The 27,370-nt window shown below is 38.1% G+C and overlaps 1 protein-coding gene across 4 annotated transcripts in view; it reads left to right on the top strand.

Annotated features, from left to right (window-relative positions):
- Positions 1-27,370, top strand: part of LOC106059290 (inactive tyrosine-protein kinase transmembrane receptor ROR1-like) — a 348,350-nt gene that overhangs the window by 152,339 nt on the left and 168,641 nt on the right. For all 4 annotated transcript variants that reach the window (XM_013216882.2, XM_013216876.2, XM_013216872.2 and 1 more), the window contains exon 4: positions 19,153-19,234. In XM_013216882.2, coding sequence (XP_013072336.2) covers positions 19,153-19,234 — 82 coding nt within the window. The remainder of the gene's footprint in view (positions 1-19,152; positions 19,235-27,370) is intronic.

The following is a 27,370-nucleotide window of genomic DNA, read 5'->3' as shown; positions in this document are numbered from 1 at the left end:
AATGACCAGGTCGTTAAGTGAACTGCTCACCTCCTGACCTCCCCCACCCCTCCCAGTTCTCTATGATTTACCCCAACTTTGTATCTACCGATGCAGTTTCCGGCGTCATCAATAAGTACTACACGAGATAAGACTTGCAGCAGAAGTGTCAATTTCTCCAATGAAAATAGTGCGCACTGTTAAAAGTATCAGCCAATAAAAAACCCAATCTCCATTCGTCATGATTATGTTTTGATGAGTTGATTGAAACAGACACCGAAAGAGATATCTGTTTTTTTTTTCTATGTTTGTTGTTTGTTTTTTTTTTACACGTAGCTACATCTACAATGTTTTTTTAAAAAATTAAGTAAACTTTCTGTATAAAATATGTATAAAATATAGTTTTTTTTAAAGACATCGTTGGCGTTTTTGTTCATGTAGATTTGATATAAAGGTTGGTTCAATATTTCTGATGTACCAGCTGTCTCCGTAAGTAGTTAAGGGATATTCTATTCCAATGTTGCTTGTTGTTCAACTCTACAGACTTTTTTTTTTGGGGGGGGGGGGAGGTGCGGGTTTGGTGGTTGATTGATTAAGCGCTATCTTTCCAAACCGAGGCTTCTCGGGTTCGAATCTCTGTAAAGACTGATGTTTTTAATGTAAGAATTTTTAAGACTCTAAAGGATATTCTTGCTAACCGACAGCCAAAGAAACAAATGACCTTTATTTACATTATCTAATTTTGTTATTTGGAATGCAGGGTGTGAAAGAGGTACATAATGTTATTATCTTCTTATCTTATGAAATACTGACGTTACTTCAAAAAAGAATATGATTACGTCCTACTCGTATTCCTAGGTCAAACTAGTCATGCATTTTAATCAATGTCTTAAATTCTGCCAAGTTATTAGTTTTCCTGGCTGACTTTATAGCACTAGGAAAGAATCATCATTTGTACAAATTTGTCCTAGCATATGGAACAAAGAATGTGCCTTGATCTTTGCGTCTTTCTGAGTATTTCATTAGGTTTTGTTTTTATAGTTGAGGATTATGGTTTAATGTTTTATATATAATTGCTACTTTTAAGTCTTCTATCCTGAAGGGTTTCTAAATTTATTGATGATTTACTAATGGTGTTACTCTAATCAAATTTGAATATTGTTTCTTAAGAATCTCACTGCTCTATTTTATGTTTTTTGTAGTTTCTTAATATTTTCTTGATTTGAGGGGTCCCAAATAGAAGATGCATATTTGATAATTGACCTAACCAAGGTTTCATAACAAGATCTGAATTCATTTGTAAATGTTACTTTTAATAGCCCTTTCCTATAATGTAATTACCTAATAGTTTAATGAACTTTTTTAAGTGCTGGAAAGTTCAAATCTCAATCTATTTTATCATGTTGGCATTGTCTCAACTGGTGTTTCAGCTTAAATCGTTTCATAGCTACAAAACTTCAGACTTTGTTGCATAAAAAGCACAAATGAAATATCAAGACAGAAAAAAAAAAATTTAAATAGGCTTTTTTTTCAGTTAGTGTTGTATTAATTTATACATTTTCCCCTTGCTTGAAAGACTACATATTGTAATTTCTTCTTAATGGTATAAAACTTAAATATCAGAAGTAAAAATGTATCCTATTCAATTAAGAAACGTCTCAGTACTAACAAAGTGTTTTGGAAGATGTATGCATTTATAAAGTGCCTCTAGAGTGCCTCTAGAAACTAGTCTGCCGCTGATAGTGTCTCTAACACAAGTCTTCCATTGAGAGTGCCTCTAGAAACTAGTCTGCCGCTGATAGTGCCTCTAACACAAGTCTTCCATTGAGAGTGTCACTAGAAATTAGTCTTCCATTATTGTGTTTTTATACCATGTAAGTCTTTTTCAATGGCAGGAAAGGAGTTTTAATACTTACATCCTATCATTACACATGTATCCGCTCTTTTTTAACTCCTTTGCTCCTACATCTCCCTCTCCCCTCCTCTCAATGGCTCGTGTTTGTTTGTTTATTCTGTCTCTCCCATCTCCCTCTTGCCTCAAGCAACTTGTCTTTCAGCAGCCGAAGAGGGCTAAGAACTTTAAGGCCTGGGGTGCTGACACTCACACACACTAACTCAAACACACACAGGCACACTCACGCACAAACTCGCTCTCACACATAAGCACACACACATACCTAGTAGCCCGCCCCCCCCCCCACCTATACTAATATAATCAGGTAACCGGAGGTAAGACGTTGTTTTTTTTTTAAGTAACTGTAAAAGAAAAATACTTCCTACAGTTGTACACCTAACTCCCCGTTTGATAAACTCTACCTCCCTTCCAAATCCACACCCCCACGCAAATTCGACACACCCTACCCTCACCCCTTGGTCACACCCTACCCTCACCCCTTGGTCACACCCTACATTTGAAGCTACGAGGAAAGTAACGGATGATAAAGACACTTCCAGGGATAGCGCAAACAGAAAAGTGTTTCAAAGTAGGACGAGACTGCAAGAAACGAAGAGTTTCGGTTTGATTCTCCCAATGTAAACCAAGTCATTTGTTTGTGCCTCCTTCAAGCAACAAGTGACGACCTCACCCTATCCCCTTTTTTATTTCAGCTGGAGTTAAAAATAACCCAAAGAACTTCACAGTTCAAAGGTCGCCTTTACGTCAACAAAGCTCTTCATCAATTCTGCAAAATTATCAAGTGGCCAAAATGTGTTTTCTTAGATGCTGTTTATCTTGCAATGACTCTGTTTCAATCTGGCCTTTGACTCATAAACACAGGATTGGGCTGCATGATCGTCTGGTATGGCTTGCAGATGGTCATCTAGATGGACTTGAGTTCGAAGCCTGCCCGTTTCCTTCCCCTGCCGTCCTGCAGGAGGTCTGGACAAGGACGAAATAAACTTAGTTCTGAAATGATGACCCAAATCCTAACGTCTGAAACGTCCAAAAGAAAACATTCTTACATGATTTTATTGTGCATCCATTTTGTCCTTATCGTTTTCTAAATTATATTTCTGACATAATAATTAGTACCTGCTTTGAAATGTCTTTTCTTAAGAAAGTTGATGGAGGAGTGGTGACACCCCTAGCTACTGCACCAGGTGACACCGACACTCTCTGGGAGGTTTCTATGCTGTTCTTAGGTGATCACTTAACGCTACTCTACTTATTCCAGAAGAGTTAGAAGAGTCTTATCAAAGACGACGTGTTGTGCTGTTTGCTTTTATGTGAAAAATAACGCCAAGTGATTTTTTTAATTGTATTACTTTAAACGATCAAAACAAGACTATGGCTTGAATATTCCTGGTCCATTGTTGAATTCGATGGGGGCCGCCTATGAGTTTGTTTGATAACACAAACTCTCTTTGTAATCTTGTTAATGCTTATATACATAAAATTATAGGATTATTTATTTTTACCCGCGCCCACAGATACTGGTAACACTTTGATAGGTCTAATGAAATCAATTTATTATGAATTATCGTCTCCGATGTTAAGGTCATTGAAATGACAGTCAGTGGGAGAGGCATGACGCTAAGAAAACAAATATTCTTCATTAAGCCGAAATGACGCCACAAATTTTTACTTTGTAGCCGAAACATGTAACCGCACTTTTTTTTTCCAACTTATAAATCCAGACCAAAACGTGTTGAATGTTTCCAAGTGCTACATTTAGATGTACGTTGACGCTAGCAAGTAGCTTGATTAGGAAACAAACACGATATTTCAGCTCATGGGCGTAGCCTGGATTTTTTTTCGGGGAGGGTTTTGGGGGGGGGGGACCCCCCCCCCTCCACCCGCGGAAAAAAATTATATATATACATATGTGTGTGTGTGTGTACATAATTAATCTTTATTACATTCTGACCTTTTCGGAAGACGTTTATTGTTTATTGTAGACTCTTGCTAGCAAGGGGGTATGGGGGAGTTCGCAGCGCTCCCCCAGCGCGGGGCGAAGCCCCGCCGCCGAGCACTATTTCTGGTATTGAAAGCCAACAAAATGCATATTCTGAGGTATCTACAGTGCATTATCTTGCTATTAAAAAGTTTAATTTCAAAAACCTAATGTGCTATTCTTACTGACTTAGACCCTCTCGCGCCGTTCGGCGCATTTTCCGGCAAGCTGTTTCCGTAACTCTTATTTTGCGTAATTCATTTTGTCGGAGAACATGTCCCGCAAAACCTCATGCGACGCTCTGTCACAACCTTACTAAGGATTCGACTCCCAGTTCGGCATATGATTTCTTTGATTTAGACCCGATCTCTATGACTGACTCCTAAAATCTGTCTTAGCCATCTTTGTTGAGACACATTTAATGATTTTCAATTTCGGCAGAAGACTATTCACACTTAATTAATGGAGCCCAAGCCACTGGTAGAAATTTGTAACCTTTCTTGACTACGCTCTTGGAATTACATGCTTGTATTTCGCTTTAGATTTTATATCGAAAAGGAAAGTTTTTTCGTCAAATCATCTGTTGAGGGGTTTTAAACTAAAAAATCTCTGGGTTTTTTTTTTCGTTTTGTTTTTAATTCAAAACCCCATTTAGCTACTATCATAGAATTTGGTGACTGTAGTTTGCTTTAAAATAATATTGAAGAGAGAGGTTTTCAACTCTAAACGCTCTGTAGGGGAATTTTAAACTCAAAACCTTCTGTAAGGGTTTTAAACTTTAAAGAAAAAGCCATCTGGAGGAGGGGGATTTAAACTCAAAACCCCTTTGGCTTCGCTCATAGATTTTATAGTGTGTTATTTGTTTTTTTTTATATTGAAGAGGTACTTTTTAGCTTCAAACCCCAACTGGAAGGGGGAGGGGGGTTAAACTCAAAACCCCTTTGGCTACGCTCATAGAATTTTTAGTGTGTAATTTGCTTTTTTTTTTATTGAAGATGGGGTTATCGTAAATTTTGGATGGGGTTTAAAATCAAAATCTTCCTCAACTGTGCTGTTGGAATTTGGGGATTGTTGTTTGCATTTTTTTGTTTTGTTTTATAGAAGAGGGGGATTTAACTGCAAAAACCTCTGGTAGGGGGTTTAAAATTCAAAACCCCCTGTAGGGGGTTTTAAACTCAAAACCCCCTGATAGTGGTTTTTAAAATCTCAAAACCCCCTGGTAGGGGGATTTAAACTCAAAATCCCCTGGTAGAGGGTTTTTAACTCAAAACTGCCTCGGCTGTGCTGTGGTAAGTGATGATTTAGTATTAAAATCTCACCAAAAATAAACAAAATGAAAACAAAAATCAGTCACTTAATTCCGTCCCGTTCATTTCGGGGGGGGTTTGAACCCCAAGAACCCCCCCCCTGGCTACGCCCATGTTTCAGCTATTATTGTCGTTCACATTTCGTTTAAGCGAATTCAACATTTTCATGTCAGGGGCATACTCGTGAACTACTATATTGAAGAAGTGTTTTTTTTTTTGGTTTTGGTTTTTGAAATGTGCGCGGGATGAGAGAATATCGAGCACACTGAATGAACAAATCCATGCTCTGCTACTAGATTTAGTTTCAGCTTATTGTTCCTTTATTCTCTAGTATATTAGCATAAGATCTCGTGCAAGAACTTTGAACAATATCTGAACAAAGTTTGACATTTCTTGTTCTTAGACAATAAAACTTGTTATATTTGACCACTGTGTTATTGTCAATGAAAACTTTTGGAACTAGGAACACTTTAGGATTAAAGTCTATTCAGAACTCAGATCTTGGTACTTTGTGTTACGGGTCTCGTTCTGACTACTTGCTACTGCTCTTACATTTGCCACGATGAATTGGTCATGAATAAACTGCGGTGGCTATAATGACAATGAAAAATGATGATTAATTTTTTTTATCGATAACATAGACTTCTCCACAGTGTTCGATGTTAATTCTTGATCTTGTTGTCTTGTAAGTTAAAGTATAATCCAAATGTTTTTAAAAAAGTCATAGAATAGTTCACCGAATTCTATCTACCTTAAAGATGTGACATGCCACGAAATAATATCCTCATTTTTAACATTGCTTTCGCTACAGATAGACCCTTCCATTTCAGCCATTGAGATGAAAAAATCCCCCCAAAAAACTCATCCTTTCCTAAAAGTGTAGGAAATGAATCTTTGTGTAATAGTGTGGGATGAAAGACTTACTTTTCCCTTTACTATATTCTATACCGCCAAGGGAGATAATGCAAACAGTACACCCCTGTAATCTAAATCACTCTCATTGAGATGGTATGAATGTAAATAGAATCTTATTTCATGTCAAGCTGAATGTTACACGCTTGGGTCAAAGTGACATCGCCAGTTTCTGAAAATGCCAACCAATAAAAAAGAAATCTACAAATAAACAAGTCAAACAGAAATACACACGCACAAAGATATGAGCCTAGAGGATTTTCCCTGCTCATCTTCCGTCCATATTGTATTCTACATGCACTGACGTCACATCCGCTACATCTGCAACTATTATTTCTAATTGCTGTTTACTAGTTCTCTGTATCGGTATTCAAGGTCTATGTATCACCGACATATTTGTTTTCCACATTGTCACTATATCTGTTAGTGTAAGGGAAATACACCAAGCAAGAAGAAAAAATCAAATAATTTGTTGCTTTGTGACGGCGTGTGTTCCGCCTTGGCCTTACAAGTGTGTCGCTGTGACTAGACCGGATATAGAACTAGTTGATGCTCTTACAAGTGTATCCCTGCGACTAGATTGGATATAGAACTAGCTGATGGCCTTACAAGTGTATTGCTGTGACTAGACCGGATGTAGAACTAGTTGATGGTCACCTAGACTACTTTCACATCTGCAGTTGTGGTTTAAATTTGTATTCCAAACATACTGTAAATATATATGCAAAGAAAACAAAACGGTAAATTGTGTCAGAATTTTAGGTCTTTAAGTTTCTTTTCTCTTTCATTACATTCTTAAAAACGAATCGACTTCCAAAAGCCCAGCTGGCTGAAGGGAAATGGAGGGGGGAGGGTGTATTATTTGTGTATAACGGCCACTGGTAAAAGTAACTGATGTACACTTATGTGGGATGGGGTAGGGACACAGAAAGACCTTTTTTCCAGGGCGCGAAGCACCCTCGGTACGCCACTAGAGCTTATATCATACAACTTATCTCAGATGCAGTGGCATATGCTAATTGGACTGAAGTCAAGTGCTTACCACTGATTATGTATTGTGTAGTGGGTTGTCTGAATCGGTATTTATTTGGTTGACAGTGAAGTCAAGAATAGAAAAACAAAAGCTGTAACTAATCCCTGGTCAGAGGGAAGAGAGACGCGAGCTGAAGGAACTGAGACATTTGTGCAATAAGGAATCTTTGAAACAGATGCTTCTATTCCATGTGAATCTGTCAGGCACGTTCATTGTACAGTGTCCACAGTGTCCTAGTTTTAATCTCTCTCTCTTTCTTTCCCTTTTTTTCTCTCTCACTCTCTCTCTCTCTTTGCTATAAGTCATTTTTTTCTCTCTCGTTTCTTTTTTGTTTTGTTTCTGTTTATCATTACTCTCTGTCTCTCTCTTTCCCTCTTTCTGCTATGGCCATCATCCTCATTTTAAAGCGCTCTCTTTTTCTCTTTATTTCTCTTTTTCCCTCTCTCTTCTTCTTGAAAATATCGTCATTAAAACTAAATATGGTAGAAGATAAATACTCATTATTACTCACATTTTTGTTTTGTTTATTTTATCTTCTCTCGTCTTTGCGTTTGGTCGCCTTGATTTGAAGTAATTTTATAACCTGTAGTTTGTTTAAGGTTTTGAGCAATGAAAAAACAAAAACCTTAAAACAAAAAAAAAAAAGCAAACCTAGGAGCTTATAACCAAATTCCTTGATTTTAAATTAATATTTTATTTTTATAATGTTTGCGTTTAATGTGTAACCATGGTGAAGAACGGCGTTGAATGTAAACAAATATGGCTGGTAGAGGGGAGAGAACTCATAACAACATTGGTAATCAAGATGGCAGCTCTGTTCAGTTCCTGGGGGGAGAAACTCATCTGTTTCCTGCAGGTGTAGCAGGTCCAGGACTAGACTCACCTGGTGGTGCAGTGGCGCCCTATCTCTCACCCCCTTCTCAACACCTCTCTAGAGCTCCGCCTAAACCCGCCCTCGCCACGGCTGCTAGATTTCGACGTTATAGATTAGATCTTATATTGCGTTATAGATTAGATCTTATATTTCGTTATAGATTAGATCTTATATTTCGTTATAGATTAGATCTTATATTTCGTTATAGATTAGATCTTATATTTCGTTATAGATTAGATCTTATATTTCGTTATAGATTAGATCTATGTTTCGTTATAGATTAGATCTTATATTTCGTTATAGATTAGATCTTATATTTCGTTATAGATTAGATCTTATATTTCGTTATAGATTAGATCTATATTTCGTTATAGATTAGATCTTATATTTCGTTATAGATTAGATCTATATTTCGTTGTAACAAAAAAGTCAACTGATAACTTAAATTCGCAGTAGATTAAAAATGTACAATCACCGTCTGTTTCACTATCACCTTCTTTTTACCCTCTTTCTCTCTCTCACTCTCTCCCTCTTTCTCTCTCTCTCACTCTCTCCCTCTCTCTCTTGATAAATTTTTCCAAGATATTAATTATTTTTCACTTTGTATTATTGTTTGTTTGTTGTTTTTTCTTTCTTTCTTTATTCTTCTTGACTCTTCACTTTGTCTCTCTCCTTCTCTCTCTCTCTCTCTCTCTCTCTTTCTCTCTCTCTCTCTCTCTTTCTCTCTCTCTCTCACTTTCTCTCTCTCTCTCTCTATCCCTCTCTCTCTCACTGTTTCTGTTACGATTTCTTTCTCCAATGTGACACTTATATTTTTCCCCTTTTTTCCTCAATGTCTGTCTGTTTGTCTGTCATTGTGTCTGTATTCCTGTGTCTCTTGTCTCTCGCTCGTATTCATTCTCAAGACTACAAAAATAGTTTTGTGTCTTTCATTAGATCACGTGCATCTATGTCCTCGAAAAAAAAAGATAATGGTGAGTCCTATCATATATTGTTGGTTGGTCCTATTTAAAAAACTTAATGAAGTGTCCTCTTTAAGATCACTTCCTGGTATGTCCTAAGAAAACTAACGACTATGTCCTCAACCAGAGCATTACATAGCCATTCTGTTTCAGCACTGGCTTCAGCTAGATGTATCAACCAACCAGACCAATTGATGCTGTCTCTGTTATGGGTTCCTTGTCTATGATCATAACACATATTGTCAACAATTTTATAGGAACTAACTAAAATGAAGAAAGAGAGAGAGAGAGAGAAAGAAAGAGAAAAAAACTTAAATGTACGTCTCTTGACGTTGTTAATTACTTCCTGAATATTGAGACGCTGTCAAATAATTGTTCTGTTTACATTTATAATTTTCTTGACTACTACTTAAAAATATTTTTTCCAACCTCCCCCCCACATTTTTATAGGGAGTGTGGGTGGGGGGTGGGAGACATTATTAGCCTACCGCCCACCCTTTTTTTTAGTTCTATGTCTATGACCCGATAACTTGCAGTTTACCTGAAGAGCTCTGGAAGCACACAAACTGGAAAGTGAATGAATTGTGTCTTCAAGTGCTAGTCAGTGTTAAACAAACGTGGGACAAGTCTCCAGGACCTGGCTATTGGAACTCAGCTAGCCGAAAATGTGCAGAATTTGTTAGGGGGGGGGGGGGGGTGGAGGCGGCCTATTTTTCTTAGATTAGGAGAGTCAGAAAAAATAGGGAGGTTTTCCGTGTGCTCCTTTTGTCAGAACCTCCTTTGGCGCCCCCCTGTAAGTGGTACAGGTAGTGCACGTGCTCTCCACGTTGTGGCTCATTTGTCATTGGGTTTTGTTCTGTTTTTGTTTTTACTTTGTTCCAAGTTTTTTTCTTGACTCTTTAGAATTTCAGCAAAACAAAACAAAATGTTTATAAAAAAGTTTTTGTTCAAGTGTTACAAACGGTGGAAACAGAACAAACTAGTATACTACTGGTCTACTTCCCTACATGAGTACTTTGATTGCCTACTCATATAGAGATTGAGTTAACTAGACTAGCGATCTATACAACAGTGTCGGTCAGTCAAATATCTTGAGGGAAAAGACTCAGGCTCGATGGTGTCACATTACTGAATGTAAAGTATAAGAAGAAGCTAGAGGGCAGATGAATACAAGTATTATCAAGAGTTCAATTGACGTGTACATGGTTAGGTCAGAGAACAGGTGCATGGTTAGGTCAGAGAACATGTACATGGTTAGGTCAGAGAACATGTACATGGTTAGGTCAGAGAACATGTGCATGGTTAGGTCTGAGAACATGTACATGGTTAGGTCAGAGAACAAGTGCATGGTTAGGTCTGAGAACATGTGCATGGTTAGGTCTGAGAACATGTACATGGTTAGGTCTGAGAACATGTGCATGGTTAGGTCTGAGAACATGTGCATGGTTAGGTCTGAGACATGTGCATGGTTAGGTCAGAGAACATGTGCATGGTTAGGTCAGAGAACATGTGCATGGTTAGGTCAGAGAACATGTACATGGTTAGGTCAGAGAACATGTACATGGTTAGGTCTGAGAACATGTGCATGGTTAGGTCTGAGAACATGTGCATGGTTAGGTCAGAGAACATGTACATGGTTAGGTCAGAGAACATGTACATGGTTAGGTCAGAGAACAAGTACATGGTTAGGTCAGAGAACATGTACATGGTTAGGAAAGGAGGTGACTAATGTTAGAGACTTAGTTTAGTTTAGAAAATCACGGTTGTAGACAGACTTTGTACGCGACATTTTTAGTGACGACATAGGCTTTGGGTTAGAGACTATTGATGTAGACGTTTAGGACAGTATGCTTGGCTATTTGAAGGGAGAACAGGGGGCTGTTGTGACTGACTCGACTGTGGCCCATTCTGTATTCAAGTTCGTTATTCTATTTTCATCTCGAGTGAACTTAATTACTGGGCATTGACCCTTTCGTTATTGTATGTGTGACGGTGTAGGTCTTAATAACAGAACTCGCATCTGTAATACACCATACAGTATACCCAAGTATCTAGGATTGTTATCAAGGTTCTGTAGAAATACATGAAGTACAAGTCACACACACATCCTTTACACTAACCACTTCGACTGTCTTCTAGAATCTTTTCCCTTTTTAGTTTCATAGAGAGAAAGATAGAGAAGGGGGGTGGGGGGAGACATAGACTATATATATATATATATAATTGAATAAACATGCAGAATTGTAATGTTACATTAACCTAATTGTGTTTGAAATCTCCTTACACAAACTAGGACGTAGTCCCCATTGTTGAAGTAACGTCTGTATTTTATAAGATAGTGAGACGTCTATGGCTACCGAGAACGCTAGAGAGAAAGAGAGAGGGAGAGGAGAAAATGAGAGAGAGAGAGAGAGAGAGAGAGAGAGATTGATAATTGAGGGAGAGAGAGAGTTTCTTGAAACACATAATGATGTCTATTCCTATTAATTTATCAATGAACACAGCACAAGATGTTAACAATGAACAGAACTAGATAATTAATTTCGCCAGTGTCCAGACGGCCGTGAAATTAAACCCAGATAAGCCAGTCTAATGAACTCTGGACATGAAGAACAGAACAAATAGACCTCTAGACAGTTCAATCAAAGTCACTTCATATTTTCCCACTAACATTGCTTCCACCCCCCCTGACTTATATCAGCTCCCTCTGTCTGTCTGTCTGTCTGTCTGTCTCTGTCATGTCGGACTCTTTTACATTTCTTTCTCCCTCTTCCCATTCTCGGATCTTGTTAAAACTTAGCACAATTAGTCATTTCCTCATGACAGCACACGAATCAATAAAAAGTTAAGCGATTAGTTAAACAGCTAGTAATTATTGAATTCTGATTTTAGATGGACTCTTTCAAGGACTGCTTTAGACCTAGGAATAGAAAGATGTGTAACATTACGGTATTGTCTAATGAAAGAATGCTCATCAGGAATTCTACATTCGCAGATATAAGGAACGAATTTATGTAAAAAAATGCATTTGAAACACAAATTTGAAGGTTAATTTTATTAAATAATGAAATCAATGGACTATATTTTGTATTTTCATGTGTCAAAGTAAAAAACTATATGCGCAAAATGTAGTTCTTAAAATTAGATCTAGATCTAGATCCTTTCGATCTTTTCTCATGTAAACATGGCCTAGATCGATGAAGTTATAATACTTTCATAGAGCTGGTTAACTTTCTTTGAGGGTCTTAAGTTTGTTTTGGTTCTACAATACATACACTACGGTCTAAGTTAGTACCCAAGGAACATTCCTGCCTAGTTTTATCAAGATCGGTGAAACGGTTTTGATTTCTATACGGGGACATACATACATACATTCGCCTCACATTCTACTTTATATATTAGATAGATATATATGTATGCATACACCCAGATATGCACCGATACTCTGTGGGTGCATTAATGCGTGACGTCATCCACACGTGTTGACCTTTCTACGTATTACACAATGGCTGTGGTCAGGTGACGTGCACATTTCAAACACAAATCTGCACGCCGCGCGTTGATTAGCACCGTTCATCATCTCTCAGCTCCGTGTGTGTACAGCATCGCACTGAGGCACCTGTTGAACTCGGCTGACCCCGGACATAGTCCCTACTTACCAATAGACTTCTGTTTCCAAAAAGGTTTAGACAATAACAAAACGAAACAGTCTGGGCATTCTGTACATCTACTATTCAGATTAGATATACAAATGATCTCTGGTCAGGACAAGCTCATGTAGACTTTGTTCAAACGTCCATACTTGTCCGTTCTGCTCAGTCTGGTGTCTGCAGTAAAAGGAACAAAACATTGCACAAACATATTTATGAATTATTTTAAAATATGTAAGATACCTTTTTTTTTAAAATCTGTTTCCTTTCTTTTGGTGACCTAATATAGATATAGTTATAAGTCAACATTTATATTTGATTTGTCATTGAAAAAGAAAAGAGAATAAAAAAGACCAGTGTTGAGCTCGAACCCATTAGCCTCATAGCCCTACGCTCTATCAACTTAAACTATCCAGCCCTACTAGTAGGTACACTATTTTAGCTTGAAGTAAATTATTTAAAATTTTCATTTGAGCTTTCATCCAGTGTCTTTTGACCACCTTCCATCTTTTCAGTGACCACTCTGAAGAACTAGTGAGTTAACAGTAGGAATTAATTTAAAAAACTAAAATAAATAAAAACTACTTATTTTATACATAACAAATCAGTTTCTTTAGACTAAAAATTCACAATACCGAAATGTTATTATAAGTGAATAATAAACATGGAATCCTCATATTGATGAAATAATTTAAAAAATCAGACAAATTAATATGGCTTATTACTAAGATTATAAAACAAATCTGAATAGATAAATCAGGTTCTGTATTAAAATACTAACCTCATACTATTTGGTATAGTTCCCCTTTCAGACTTTGTGGTCTATAGGACAGATAATGTAAAGTTCATCTGATTCTCTGGCCAACCGTCAACGAGGGTGTCATGTGGCCAGCACAACGACCAACCGCCTTTACTTTTCCCCAACTAATGTTGGGTACCCATTAGAGCTGGGTGGACTCAGAGGCGCCCAAAGATCCCGAAATTAAATATCCCAGTCTTCACCAGGATTCGAACTCGCTCTTTACCGCTCAGCCACCGCGCCTCCTACTATTTGGTATACTAGCGACTAATTCTGTATTAACACACTAACCTCTTGCTACTTAGTGACTAATTAACGTTTTGTTTTGTTCAAATCTAAAATGTATCTAGTGAAAGCCGGGGTGTGACGCTAGTATCAACGAAACAAAAAAGGTAAAGAGTTATAAAACTAAAACTAATTTCCCAAGTAATCAATTCGTATCTGTGCACCTCCTGGCCAGAATTTCAAGTTAGTCCCGTGAGTACTTCAACTTTATGGGTACTCCACTCTGAACGGTAATCGACCTTCTCTTATCAGACTGCTCACAAGCAAGTCAGAGGTTATTTTTTACGTTTTTTTTTGTTTTTATGAAACATTGATTTATAATTCTCGGTGCATTTGTTTCATTTCTTTGGCTGTGAAACTTGACTAGGACACGAGAGTTGAGGAAACAACTGTTGCCATGCCACAAGTGGATACAGTAACTAATGATAGGGCTCCATTGACGATTACAAACTAGTGAAAATACATTTGTAGTAAATTGAATCAACCAAATCATTGACAGGGAGCCCGGAGACTGAGTGGTAAAGCGCTTGGCTTTCGAACCGAGCGGTGTCAACTTCGAATCTCGGTGAAAACTGGGAGTTGGAACCTTTTGGGGCCCCTGAGTCAACTCTAATGGGTTTTCAACATTCCGACATACTTTGCAAAAGTCGGTTGGTCGTTGTGTTGGCCACATGTCACCTAAGTTAATTGTGGTCTACAGTAGCAGATGACCTTTACATCATCTGCTCTGAAAGGTCCAAAAGGGGAACCTATTCCTTTTTTTTTTTTTGTACTTCATAGCCACATTTCAAAACTAGTCGCTTCGTTTTACAAATAGTGTTAATGTCAATCGTGTTGGTTACCGTCGTCTATCAGATCTTGTCTGTAGTGCTACCACTGTCTTCTACGTTTGTCTGTAGTGCTACCACTGTCTTGTACGTTTGTCTGTAGTGCTACCACTGTCTTCTACGTTTGTCTGTAGTGCTACCACTGTCTTCTACGTTTGTCTGTAGTGCTACCACTGTCTTGTACGTTTGTCTGTAGTGCTACCATTGTCTTGTACGTTTGTCTGTAGTGCTACCACTGTCTTGTACGTTTGTCTGTAGTGCTACCACTGTCTTCTACGTTTGTCTGTAGTGCTACCACTGTCTTGTACGTTTGTCTGTAGTGCTACCACTGTCTTGTACGTTTGTCTGTAGTGCTACCACTGTCTTCTACGTTTGGTCAACTTTAGTTATCAAGAGGACTATAATTATCAACTAATCGTTCACAATATCGCAGAAACTGGATCTAAGGATGATACAAATTCTAAGAAAGTTTTGTTTATTTTGTTTTGTTTCATACGATGGATTGTGGGTTGTTCTAGCATGGAGTTCACTCAAGTTTCTTTCTTCCAATCCAACTAAAAAAAATCAAGCAAAACATTTTTAAAATACTCTTCCCTCTTTTATATAAAACAAAATCAATAAATTACCACTAATTAATTAATTAATTGCTAATTGTTAGAATTGATTCGTGTTTTGTTGGTAGAAATAACGTGAACAAAACAGATGGAGTGAGTTGATATATATGTTGTCAAACTGTCCATAACATCTCGCAGTGAATGACGTCACTTCCGATTCTTTCTCCTTATGTATTAAAAAAAAAAACTTGACGTAAATATTCTGAGATATGACCCGCTGAAAAAGAAATTAATTTGTTCTTCTGTGGCAAAAGAAATTAATGTTTCCTATCAACATTTGTTTCTATCCTGTTTCATTTGTTTCTATCATGTTTCATTTGTCATCGCTATCGTTGTCCAACCCTTACAAATTTATTGGCCGAATTCGTTTAATTGCCAAATACATTATGTTTGGGGGTTTTTTTTCCCCGCCGGGCTCGTTTTTAGTGCCTTCTCGAATATCTGCAATAAATTGGTCCCTACGTGGCGAAGATGTTATCTAAGGGCGCCCAAGTTGCAGGTGGGCGCCGGTAGGATTACAATCCATAGGAAGCCGTTCATTTTGACAGGGCATGCTTTCGAAGCGCACACTCACGCACAGATGCGTGCACGCACGCGTTGGCCCAAGTCGCTAAAGTAATTTCTGGCACTCGATGTTTGATTTATGGAGGTGTTCATTTCCCGCCCATTTTTCTTTCCAACTGCTAGAGACGCTAGAGATCCCAAACTCTACCTCCCAGCGTAGTGTGACTGCAGCATGACGTTGTCGTAGAACTTTTGTGTTCTTTTTAATACACACTTTAAAAAAAAAAGTCAAAATATTAACGGCTTTAGTTTCTTGTTTTTTGATTTGAGGGAAAAGAAAAAGAATTTCACTAAGCAATAGCTTTCGTCCTCCCACTTGACCAGTTCGCCATGACCTGGTCTGTGCCATCTCAGTGCCATCATCTTGAATCACTTTAAATTGAAACTGATGGTTTGATTTGTTTCTAAATCAATTTGACTTGGAAGATCGAAGATCAAAAATACATCACATAACTCACATTCGTTACATGTTTGACCAATCAAAATCATACTCTTCTGTTTAAATCTAACGACTACAGCTATACACACTTGCTTGGGTACAGGGTACTTTCAGGAGGGTCAATATAAGTATTTCATTCGATCATAGAAATGTAGGATTCAAAATAAAGCGGAAAAAAACGCAAACTAATTTTCACAAATTTGAAAACTTTTTGCCCTCCTAAATATCTATCTAGAAAATTAAATTAGATCTATCTCACACCTGGATCTCACTTCCTTTTCAACCCCTCATCCCCCCACCCAGTAGATGTGGAGGTGCAACTTATCTCTAGACACACACACACACACAATTATGTTATATCTGTTATAAGAATAAGTAAAGGTGAAAAAAACTATCCAGCTGCTGAAGGTTCTCAGTATTTCTGTGTGGGGCCTAGTCAGAACGACGTATCATGTTGAGTATCCGCGGTGCTCATGAGTGCAGATGCTACCTTGTTGTTGTAGCTCCACACTGCTTACACCCTCTCACCCCCCCCCCCTTTCCCTTTTCACATCTCGGGTCCAGGCCTCGGAAAAATGAAACCGGCAGAAGGGATAAAAGTGCATCCTCAAGTTTCTAAACACACAAAAAAACACACTAGCCAAATTTTGAAACGCAGTTCAAATGTTTTGCTTTCAAGTGGCGTATACTGGACGTTTCTCTTACACTTCATATCACAACGTTGGGTTCCGTTATCCGACATCGGTCCTCAAGTGGCCACCTAGTTGTATATACGTCACTTAGATAGGAAGATTATCTAGACTGATAGATAGATAGATTGATTGATTGATTGATTGATTGATTGATTGATTGAGGAAATAGTTTGTGTTGTCTTTATTTTATTCAGCTTTTTATTGTCACAGTTATACGTTCACATCTACACACAGACACACGTAGCAACACACAATGCCACACACTCTCCTAATAAATCAACAGCTGTGGCGCAGGACATGAAAATCAAGTTATCCCTAACATGTTTCCTAGCCGCCTCACGCCCTTGCACTATACCTCCCCTCCACTAACTGTATGGTTTTGGGAAACTCGACACCTATATACACGCTCACACACACCCACACACACACACCCGCGGCACATAATTACCGCGACACGTTTGCTCACTTCTGCACTCCTCAAGATCTCTCATTTCAAACTGTTCCAAAGTGTTACATTTTGTATACATTACTCTATCAACTAATCAGTAAGTATTAAAACTCTGACTATACTACTCAATGATTCAGTCAAAACATTATCCGGCCTCAAGTCATAAATCATTTCAAGTGGATTCGAAATATCTGCTACATCGTCAGCCTCAGTGGAAGACATTTTTTTTTAAGCTAAGTAGTTGCTCAACTGGGCGTCACGTCATATATCATCGTCCCATCAACACATAGATCAACACACTCCTACACGTATGTATCAACACTCACACAATCACATATTTATCAACGAGGATACTTCAACCGACAAGAGAGAATTAATAGTGTAACTGGTTGGTTTTTTTTTAATTAATATTCTTTCTTGACTGAAGAGTTCAACGAGTGGAGTTAATTTATTTATAGCTTGATGTCATTATCGGCTTGGGAACAATACACTCAGAAATTAAAATTCCCACGAAGAATAGAAATTTTAAACTTTTTAAAATTCAATTTAAAGTAATAAAAACTAAGTGAGCGGGTATAATATTAAGGCTGATTTTAAATATCAAAATGAGAGTAAATCTTTACACCAGAATTCAGCAACGACTCTTCTATCCTAGAAAGCTAAGAAATTTTTAAATCTAGAAAACTACTAGATACAAATGTTATATGCAGCAACCATCAGCAGTCTAATCAACTTTGCCATCACCTACCTGGTATGGTAAGACTTCACTGACACAAAGACATAGAAATAAACGAATTAAACAAGCAACACAGCTACCATCTCTTGAAGAACTTTTTCATGAAAGACGCCTTTCCAAAAGACAGACGATTCTTAAAGACAACCTGCACCTATTAAACCACTGTTACATCAGATCTGGACGAAGTGGTCTTCTCCTTTCCACAGATATGAAAACTACTTTATTCCACTTTCGGTCAGAGTTTTACACGTTCATGTGTCGTCATCAAGAAGTGCATAGAAGTCTAATTCATAAAGCGCGAGTTGTGAGTGTGTCTGTGTTTTGTGTGTGAATGTTGTTCGAATGTGTATCTATATTGTTTTTGTTACAGTGGTTATGCAGAGGTGGTCAAACGGAATTTCCATTTGTTTGGACCGATAAAAATTACCTTATCCTATCTTAAATTCCAGTTTCTTACTTATAATGTCGTAACAGTATAATACAGCTTTGCAATACACGTCATTTATACCCCATTATAATTACTGCTTTTATAAATAATACTCATCAACCTTCACCACAAGGGCTTTACATTTCTTGTTATTGCTGTAGTTTGTTATTGACTATTACTGAGACATTTTCAATTGCCAACTGAACTCGAACTAACAAAAATAGCATCATATGTCATGCTAAGATGTGTGAGTTAAATAGAAGGCCCTTACTCGAGTCCTTAACTAGATATATCATCATAGGGCTGAATGGTACTGAAGGAAGATTATCAAACGTATACAATAAGAGAAAAAAATGTTCAAAGGGATTTAATCGAGTATACATTTTTACTTAGACAAAGCTCTCAAGAGTACCTTCCCTTTAATTCAATCTCTCTCTCTCTCTCTCTCTCTCTCTCTCTCACACACACACACACACACACAACTCCCCTCCCCGCCTTCCCTCCCCCCCAAAAAAAAATTTATTTTTTTTTAATTTTTGACTAATGATATCTAAGTTTTATTTACTAGATAGAATATTTAAGTACTTAACCTTTTTTAATTTTTTTTTCTACCAATTTTTTGGGGCACTTATAGCCAGGAGCTCAATTCGCTTCTCATTTAGCTGTGAGTCAAATATAAGAGTCAATATTTATGTTTGACTTTATCTGCAGGTCATGTAGCGTCACAAACTCCAACATCGTCAAACAAATTTCTCAATCAGGATACTGACCAAGGCGATCTACTGGACCCTATGTAAGTCTCTTTTTTTTTTTAATGATGTGCAAGGTCTTACTTTGTCATGAGTAGTACTATATGTCATTAATGTATGAGAAATCGTTGTGATATCCCGTTAATTTGTGCAATTTACTGAAGGTGTTTGGTATTATTTGTAGAGTGAGAATTATTTGTACGAAGCCCGGAAAGGGCTGAACAATATTTATATTTTGACTAAGACTAGGTTAAGTTAGACTCAAGCTCTATAACGATAAGTTCTTCTCTATACATTATTTGTGTAATTATAATATTCAGTTTAAATAAGTAATCACTACATAAATAGAATTATACCAATTCATATTTGTAGTCATGTAGTGTTTTTTTCCTAATTAATTCAGTACACATTTTTTCTTTGGGTAGTTATTTACCAAGGGAGGTAAATCCCATACTGTTACTTTCATTTCTATTTACTGAATTACTTACCTTGCCATATTGTAAAATTTTCTCTTTCTCTCTCTCTCTCTCTCTCTCTCTCTCCCTCTCTTATTCTCTCTCTCTCGCTCTCTCTCTCTCTCCCTCTCTTATTCTCTCTCTCTCTCTCTCTCTCTTGCTCTTTTCCCATAATCACCAACAAAGGGAAAAAAATATTATCAGAAGAATAAATATTTGTTCACTTTCCAATAAATAGATTGGCAATTTCTAACCGCTTGATTGTTATCAGAACATGAGAATTGAATTGCTGAAGCCAGAAAGTCTATGTACTATTGTTCACATGTTTATGATGCACACATCCGAGTCTTAGGACTACTGCTACATATATTACATATTATATTAGATCATTAAGTTTAACTTTGGTCAGTTATTTGTAGAAGAACGAAAAAAAAACTGTTCAAAGTCATTATTCTAAATTGGTGCCCGAGTTGTTTTGTTTGTACTTCATGGCACATCGACTCCTGGCCTGGGCGTCTTGCTCTTGTTTTAAAATAAGAGCAATACTTCTTCTAGCCAGCTTTTTGCTGCTGAGCTGTCAGCTCTTTAGCAGACTGTGCCAAAGAAAAAATTGTGTGCTGTTCTCTTCCGTTGTTTAGCACTGCCGTACAGGGTGTTAGTTATGTTGGGCTGTAATGGAAAAATTAGTAATACAAAATATATATGTTTACTTATTTATCTCCTTCTCTAATTTTCTGTTTTATATGGGAATTAATCATTGTTAGGAACTTAAGGTTTTTGAAAAGACAGAAAGACCACAAAGAGAAACAGAGTGGAGCGTCAATGAGAGAGACGAGAGAGAGAGAGAGAGAGAGAGAGAGAGAGAGGGTGCAGTGACAAAGACAGAGAGAAAGAGAAAAAGAAACATACAGAGACAGACAGAGACAAGGATTGGAGCGGGCAGCGAGACACAAAGACAGAGACGAGGTCTGGGGCAGGCACAGATGGATAGGTAGAAAGGTGCACAGACAATGGCAGATAAAGTATACAACTTTGAATTATATAATTAATTGGAGGTCAAATAATGATATTTACTACTGAACCGCAGGGACTGACTCTATATGTTAATATAATGCAAATGCAAACAAAAAAAAATGTATTTTTATTTTTAATTTTGTAATCGAGTTGGGTTTGTTTTTTTTTATATTGAATAACCTGATCACAGCAGGGCATAATTCAAGGGATACAATTAGCAGATGTGAGCCAATGTGTTGGCAAGACACAGATATGTATTAAAACATTGCGCAGACCTGTTTACCTTTCTGTTGTGTCAAACATTAATATGCACACCTGTGTGGTTGTGTGTAATTACTGTGCATGCTAACAGAAACTCACGTTTGCTCTGTAAATTTAAAAAAATGCAAGATGCTGTTGATAAACCTTTGTGTCTGGTTTGGCATGAAACTCAATTGCGTCATAATATCACCCCCAAAGTTAGCTCCTCTTTATAGTCAAGTGGGTGGCGATATCGTCCAAAGTTGAAATAAAACACGAGAGTTTAGTTACAAGCACATTTTTAGCACATTTTAAGCACATTTAAAATGAATTTCAAAAACACTTTTGGCACTTGAATAAAGATTTTAGGTGGGGAAAAAAATGATAGAAATATAGGCCGGTGCAGAAAGTTTAGTGCTTAGAAATATAGGCCGGTGCAGAAAGTTTAGAAGCACTACTTACCATTGGATAGCTGCGCTGGGTCGAACATTTATCCTTTTGGGGGACGAACACATACCAAAAGGCGATCTTTTTGGCGAGCTCAAAAGAGGACGTTATAGAGGTGCCCCTGGAATCGCTAAAAAGATCTACTCAGGCACCATTTTGCCCTCACTGGCATAGAGGAAAGTAGTCCGCTGTTGATGGCCACTGAAAGAGACACTTCTCTCATGAATGCCGCGGGACACACATTTGAAGCCCAATGAAAAGCCCGAAGACAGGCGCCAAAGACGAAAAGAAAATTAAAATAGACCATCTGCGGACAACGACTTTGTCTGCATTAGATGTGACAAAATATGAGGGTCGCAAATGGGTTGGCGTAGTCACATGAAATTCTGCACTCATCCTTGATCTTTGGAATCGAAGACATTTCCATTTATTTAGTTTATTAATTTTTCTCACAGAGAGAGAGTAATACATTTAGTTGTAAGATTTTATTGAGAGCTTAATGGGATTTAAAAAAAAAAACAAATATCGTGTCACAAACTCATGACAGTAGTGGAGTCTTAACCTTATCTGACTTAGGAGCAAACTTCCGATGACCAAATGGAACCGAGTTTCTACGACTCCGTTATGCACTGTGGGCTTATCAGTCAAAGGAGCGGAGTGCATCCCGTAGTAAGCCGTATATAGCCCGCTGGTCGTAGTTTGTGTAACACTGCATCACAGCAAAGTTCGCGGTAGGCTTGGAATGATTGTTTCAACCAAGAGAATTCATACATCCGATTAGATTTCACCTTCACCTTTACCTATCCTATTGTCTGTGGAACCGTTGGGGCACCACACATGCTCTGTCGACGTCTTTCTCCATATAGAACAGATGATGTCAAGGTCATCTGTTTTTTGTGGCCCATGGTTAACGAGGTTGTCATGTGGCCAACACAACGACCAACCCCTATTACTTTTCCCCAACGTATGTTAGGTACCCATTCAAGCTGGGTGAACCCAGAGGAACCCTAAAAATCCCAAAATTAAAAATACCAGTCTTCACTAGGATTCGAACCCGGGACCTGTCATTTCGGAATCCAAGCGCTTTTCTACTTAACCTCTGGGTCATTATTGAATTGAATGTATACCTTTTGATACCATACTAACTCCAAGTGTACATATAATATAAAAGTCACTTCCGGTTTAAAGACAAAATGCAATAATTCTCTTAACACTCACTATGTGTGTGGCTTTTTCTCCGCTGGACATCGGTGCGTGGTAGAGAAGTGTTGGGCAGCTGTGTGGGGCGTTCACGCATCAATTATCTTCGCTTCCTGGCCCAGGCGAGAAACATACGTCGTTTAATAGTTTGACCATCAGCAGACGTAAACTGACCCAGAGTTAGGCGTCTGGAAACGACAAGTCAATGACATTCGACGGATCATTAATGACCTTTAAGATATCTATTCTTTTTGCACCTGTTGTATTGCCTCTCCTTTCCCCCCCCCCCCCCCAAATCCACAAGCATAATCTCTTCTTTATCTTCAGCACACACACACACACAATTACTCACACATCTGCAAACTATATACCTACTGCACACAGACTAAATGTAAACTCGTATCCCCGCCTCCTTGTGTGTTCATGCTCTCGTCTGCTCACGTATACGTACCACCTTCATTTAGGGACCTTCTAAATGGTTCAAAGAAATCTGTGTTATAATTTACTCCCACCCCCCCCCCCCCTAAAAAACAAAAAAGATCCCCAGCCCCCGTCCCATGGAGAATAATTAGTGTCATACAAAGTTAGCTCCCTTTCTTTAGAGCTCTCCTCTCTTGAGATATTTACCTACTTCACCCTAATAGTTTCTTCACACACGCAGACACACATATGCAGTTTGGCATTTATACTTTTTGTGTGGTCTCTTTGGAAACACAGAAGCAGATGCTACTGGAGAAACTAAATTGCAAGCCACGCGTATTGCTTTTTTTAAAGTTATTCAGGCCTCTAGAGCGAGTTTTAGACTTTAAAAAGCCCGCCAAAATTGTTTCTGCTATAAAGAGTAAAACATTTGCAGATCTTCGTCTCACCAGAAAGTGCGTCATGATTGCTTGTGTGCTTGTCGTGATTGCGATAGAGACTCAATCTTTAAATACTTTGGAGTCTTAGCCTGGCATAACATTTTTTGTTTATTTCTATACTAGCCGGATATGACCCGCAGCTTGCGGGCCTTATTTTGGTATTACTGATCTAGTGGTTTGAATTTAGATCTATGTCACACATGGAGAATGTTCCCTTCACAATTTTTTTTTATTCTGCCATCAAAATTAAAGTATAGTGTGATAATGGGTTTACCAATTCAGCTGACATATTCATATCAAATACAAGATACTGTGAAAACGGGTTTACATGTTTTGTTAAAAAGTTTCGTTTTTTGTTAATAGAGATACAATTAGGTACTTTTGTCTATGTTAAGGTCCCTCCGGTAGTGGTAGAGACATTAAACAAACATTATGGTCTCCGCCATGATCCAAGGAATATTTATGCCAAGTTTTATGAAGATTGGTCAAACGGTTTTTGATTTCTATGTGGGACATACATACATACATACGCCTTACTTTCTGTTTTATATATTAGATTAAGAACGAATGTGACAGATAATTGAAGCGTGGAAGCCGCACACAGCTACTCGTCTAACCCTAACCCTAATATGCCAGCCAAGTTTTCCTAATGCTATATACTACCACCGTGTCACTATAACTATAACTCTATAATATATCTTAAGGATGTAGCATTGGGATGACATTCTGCTCTGTGAACAACAAGCGCGAGTGACTGAGTCCGTAACCAACAAGCAAAACATAACAGCGCTTGAAAAGATTGACTCAGTCCGTGCCTAGAGCCAGCATGAGATTGACTTGTTGTCATGTTGCGATGTATTCCATGTATCATTTTGTGTTTCATTTTCTTATTCTTTCTAAATAAACAAAAGTGTAATCCCAAGAACAATCTTATACACACTTGTTTGTTTTGCATGATTCGGATATTCCTTCAGGATTGAAAATGATCACGTTGTAGCCTAAACATTCCGCAAGATGTCTGTGGGCAGAGTCCAAAGCACAAACCCCCCCCCCCCCCCCCCCCCGGCCAGACGCGGCTAGTCTACGTTGTTTTGTTTGACTACTTCACTTGAATGTGTTCGATGTGTTTAGAACTGAGTCTCAACACTGTGACCCTTGACCTAAACGTAGTTAGCTTGAAATCAGTTCAATGAGATCCATCCAATCATCTCCATGTCTTTGGGTTTCTTCGGTGGCTATGTGCGTGCGTGCGTGCGTTGTGCTATCTTCTTTTCATTATCTCTCTATATGTTTTGGCCTCCTTCAGTCGTAGAACGAGCCCTATGACATTCCCGTCCACGTGCATCCCTCTCTCTATAAATAAAACATTCAATGCGTACATAATATTCAAGCTGCTTAATGTAAATCCCACACAATTCACCGTAAGCAAAGTTTCTCTTTATATGGGACAAAATACCACGTGGAATAAATAGACGTTACAAGAGACGCCCCCCTCCCACCCCCATCATGATATACCATATTATTTCTGTCGCATTTAGCGACTAGTTGAGGGCCCCTTGAAGTGGGCCTACATCACAGCGCCCCGCTAATCGGAACAAAGCATGGATTTGCTCACGGGAAGAAAATTGTCTGATTTACAGCTGGGGGCCAGCAATCGAGTTCACGCATCATTGGCCTGACAGCGCTACAAACGAAGGAAATATATTAACCGACACTTCAACTGAACTACATACGTAAATAAATCTTGGTAAATAAATCTCAATCTAGGTAAATAAATCTCAATCTAGGTAAATAAATCTAAATCTAGGTAAATAAATCTAGGTAAATAAATCTAGGTAAATAAATCTCAATCTAGGTAAATAAATCTAAATCTAGGTAAATAAATCTAATTCTAGGTAAATAAATCTAAATCTAGGTAAATAAATCTAAATCTAGGTAAATAAATCTAGGTAAATAAATCTAAATCTAGGTAAATAAATCTAATTCTATGTAAATAAATCTAAGTCTATGTAAATAAATCTAAGTCTAGGTAAATAAATCTAATTCTAGGTAAATACATCTAAATCTAGGTAAATAAATCTAATTCTAGGTAAATAAATCTAAACCTAGGTAAATAACTCTATGTTGCAAGAGAAATACATCAAATATTTGTTGCGGGACACCCTTATAAAAATGTTTCATTGAAATTATATGTTAGATATGTATCTTAGTTCTGTAGTTTATTTTCTCTATAGACAACAAAAAAAGCACATAAATAATGCAGACCAGAACATTGTCGCTGTTTGTAGTAAACAATGCACTTACCCTTATGTTTTGGAATCGAAGACCTTGCTATGATTACACTGCTTGACTACGATAGAATATATAACACTGCTTGACTATGATAGAATATATAACACTCTACTGGTAGAGGACCTCCACAACGTGTTCCCGTATTGGTCCAAAGCACGCGCTCGTCAGCTTTAATATTCTTCTTTGTAATTGTTCCAAGAGTCCAATGGAAAACTTGAGACTCCCTCCCCAAATCTCCTCTCCATCGACCTGTCTAAACAACGGTTCTGTCTGGTAGGAGTTCAAGCAAATGTAAATGTGTTACATTCCTATTACCGATGCCTAGCATCCCAAGAAGCTAGGGTCATAGACGAGGCCGAAGGCCGAACAGACTGAGGAAACTTCCCCATAGATTGTATCAATAGTATCTAAAGTATTTCAATTATCTATTAAGCCAAACTTCTTTATGATAATGATGAAAAAAAAAAGGTTTAAAAAAAAAAAGCTTGTGTTGCTTTAGTTAAGTCCCCTTCCAAGGTCAGTATGATAATGAGCTCGTGAAATGGAACGCCAAAGTCGTTATGAAAAATTCCGCTTCGGCCTTCTGGGACTGAACTTCAAAGATTCGTATTTTGTTGACTTTTTCAAGAAAATTTTTAATCAACAACTGATTTAGGGCCTCGAGTTGTCCACCCACAGCCGCTATGAAGGTCAAGGACTTGATTTGAATTCACGAGTAAACTTTGAGTGCGGTCGCCTGAAATGGATGGCTTGAGAAGTGGACATCCCGCAGATGTTTCCGCGTTATCATGTACTGGGGATTAATACCGCTGCTGCTCTCCCCTTGAAGAGGCGTTAATCAAAGTGGAAATTGGTCAGAGGTCAGCGTCACCGGCGACGCAGTGAAGTTAACTTGCGCAGGGTTTGATTCATACTTCACTTGACAGATACTTTGACCAAGTGTGATGTATTTAGCTGACCAGTCTTACGTACTTTGACCAAGTGTGATGTGTTTAGCTGACCAGTCTTACGTACTTTGACCAAGTGTGATGTATTTAGCTGACCAGTCTTACGTCACTTAAGAAGACCAGCGACTTTGGTTATGAGCACACCCCTTTGAGGCTCATATTAATCATTGTACAGTGATACCCAAACTACGGCCCGTTGACCATTTCAGCCCATGTTATCCGGCCCCTTGACACTAATGATAACATGATAGATAGGGACGCTGTAACCGAGTGGTCAAGACATATCTTTTTATCTGAGGTGTCTTCCGGTGAAGACTTAGGTCTAGAGCTTCGGGATATTTAGGTCTTCCCAGAATCCACCCAACTCTGACACTAGATGGGAAAAGTAAATGTGTTAATGTCGTTGTGCTGACCACATGACACCCTCATTAACCGACAGCCATAGAAAAAGGTGCGCTTAGTATACTATGTCCTATTGGCCGTTAGATTTGAAATGTTTGTTTGTTTGTAAAATGTTTTACATTTTTCGGATGTTCCTTCGGGGTTGAAGATAATTAGTCCCAACATCTCGCAGGACCACGGGGGAAGGGAGCGGGCAGAGTTTGAACCCGGGACCATCGATATGTCAGAACGAAAGTCCAGCGCGCAAACCTCACGGCTTGGAGAAAAGCATCAAAACAAAATGGTGACCTGGATCTCCGAGACTTGTCCGTTCCTGGAACATC

Source organism: Biomphalaria glabrata, chromosome 5, assembly GCF_947242115.1.
Source record: "Biomphalaria glabrata chromosome 5, xgBioGlab47.1, whole genome shotgun sequence".
Classification (NCBI taxonomy): domain Eukaryota; kingdom Metazoa; phylum Mollusca; class Gastropoda; family Planorbidae; genus Biomphalaria; species Biomphalaria glabrata.
The sequence above is the reverse complement of the archived record's forward strand: the minus strand, read 5'-3'. Positions and strand labels throughout refer to the sequence as shown.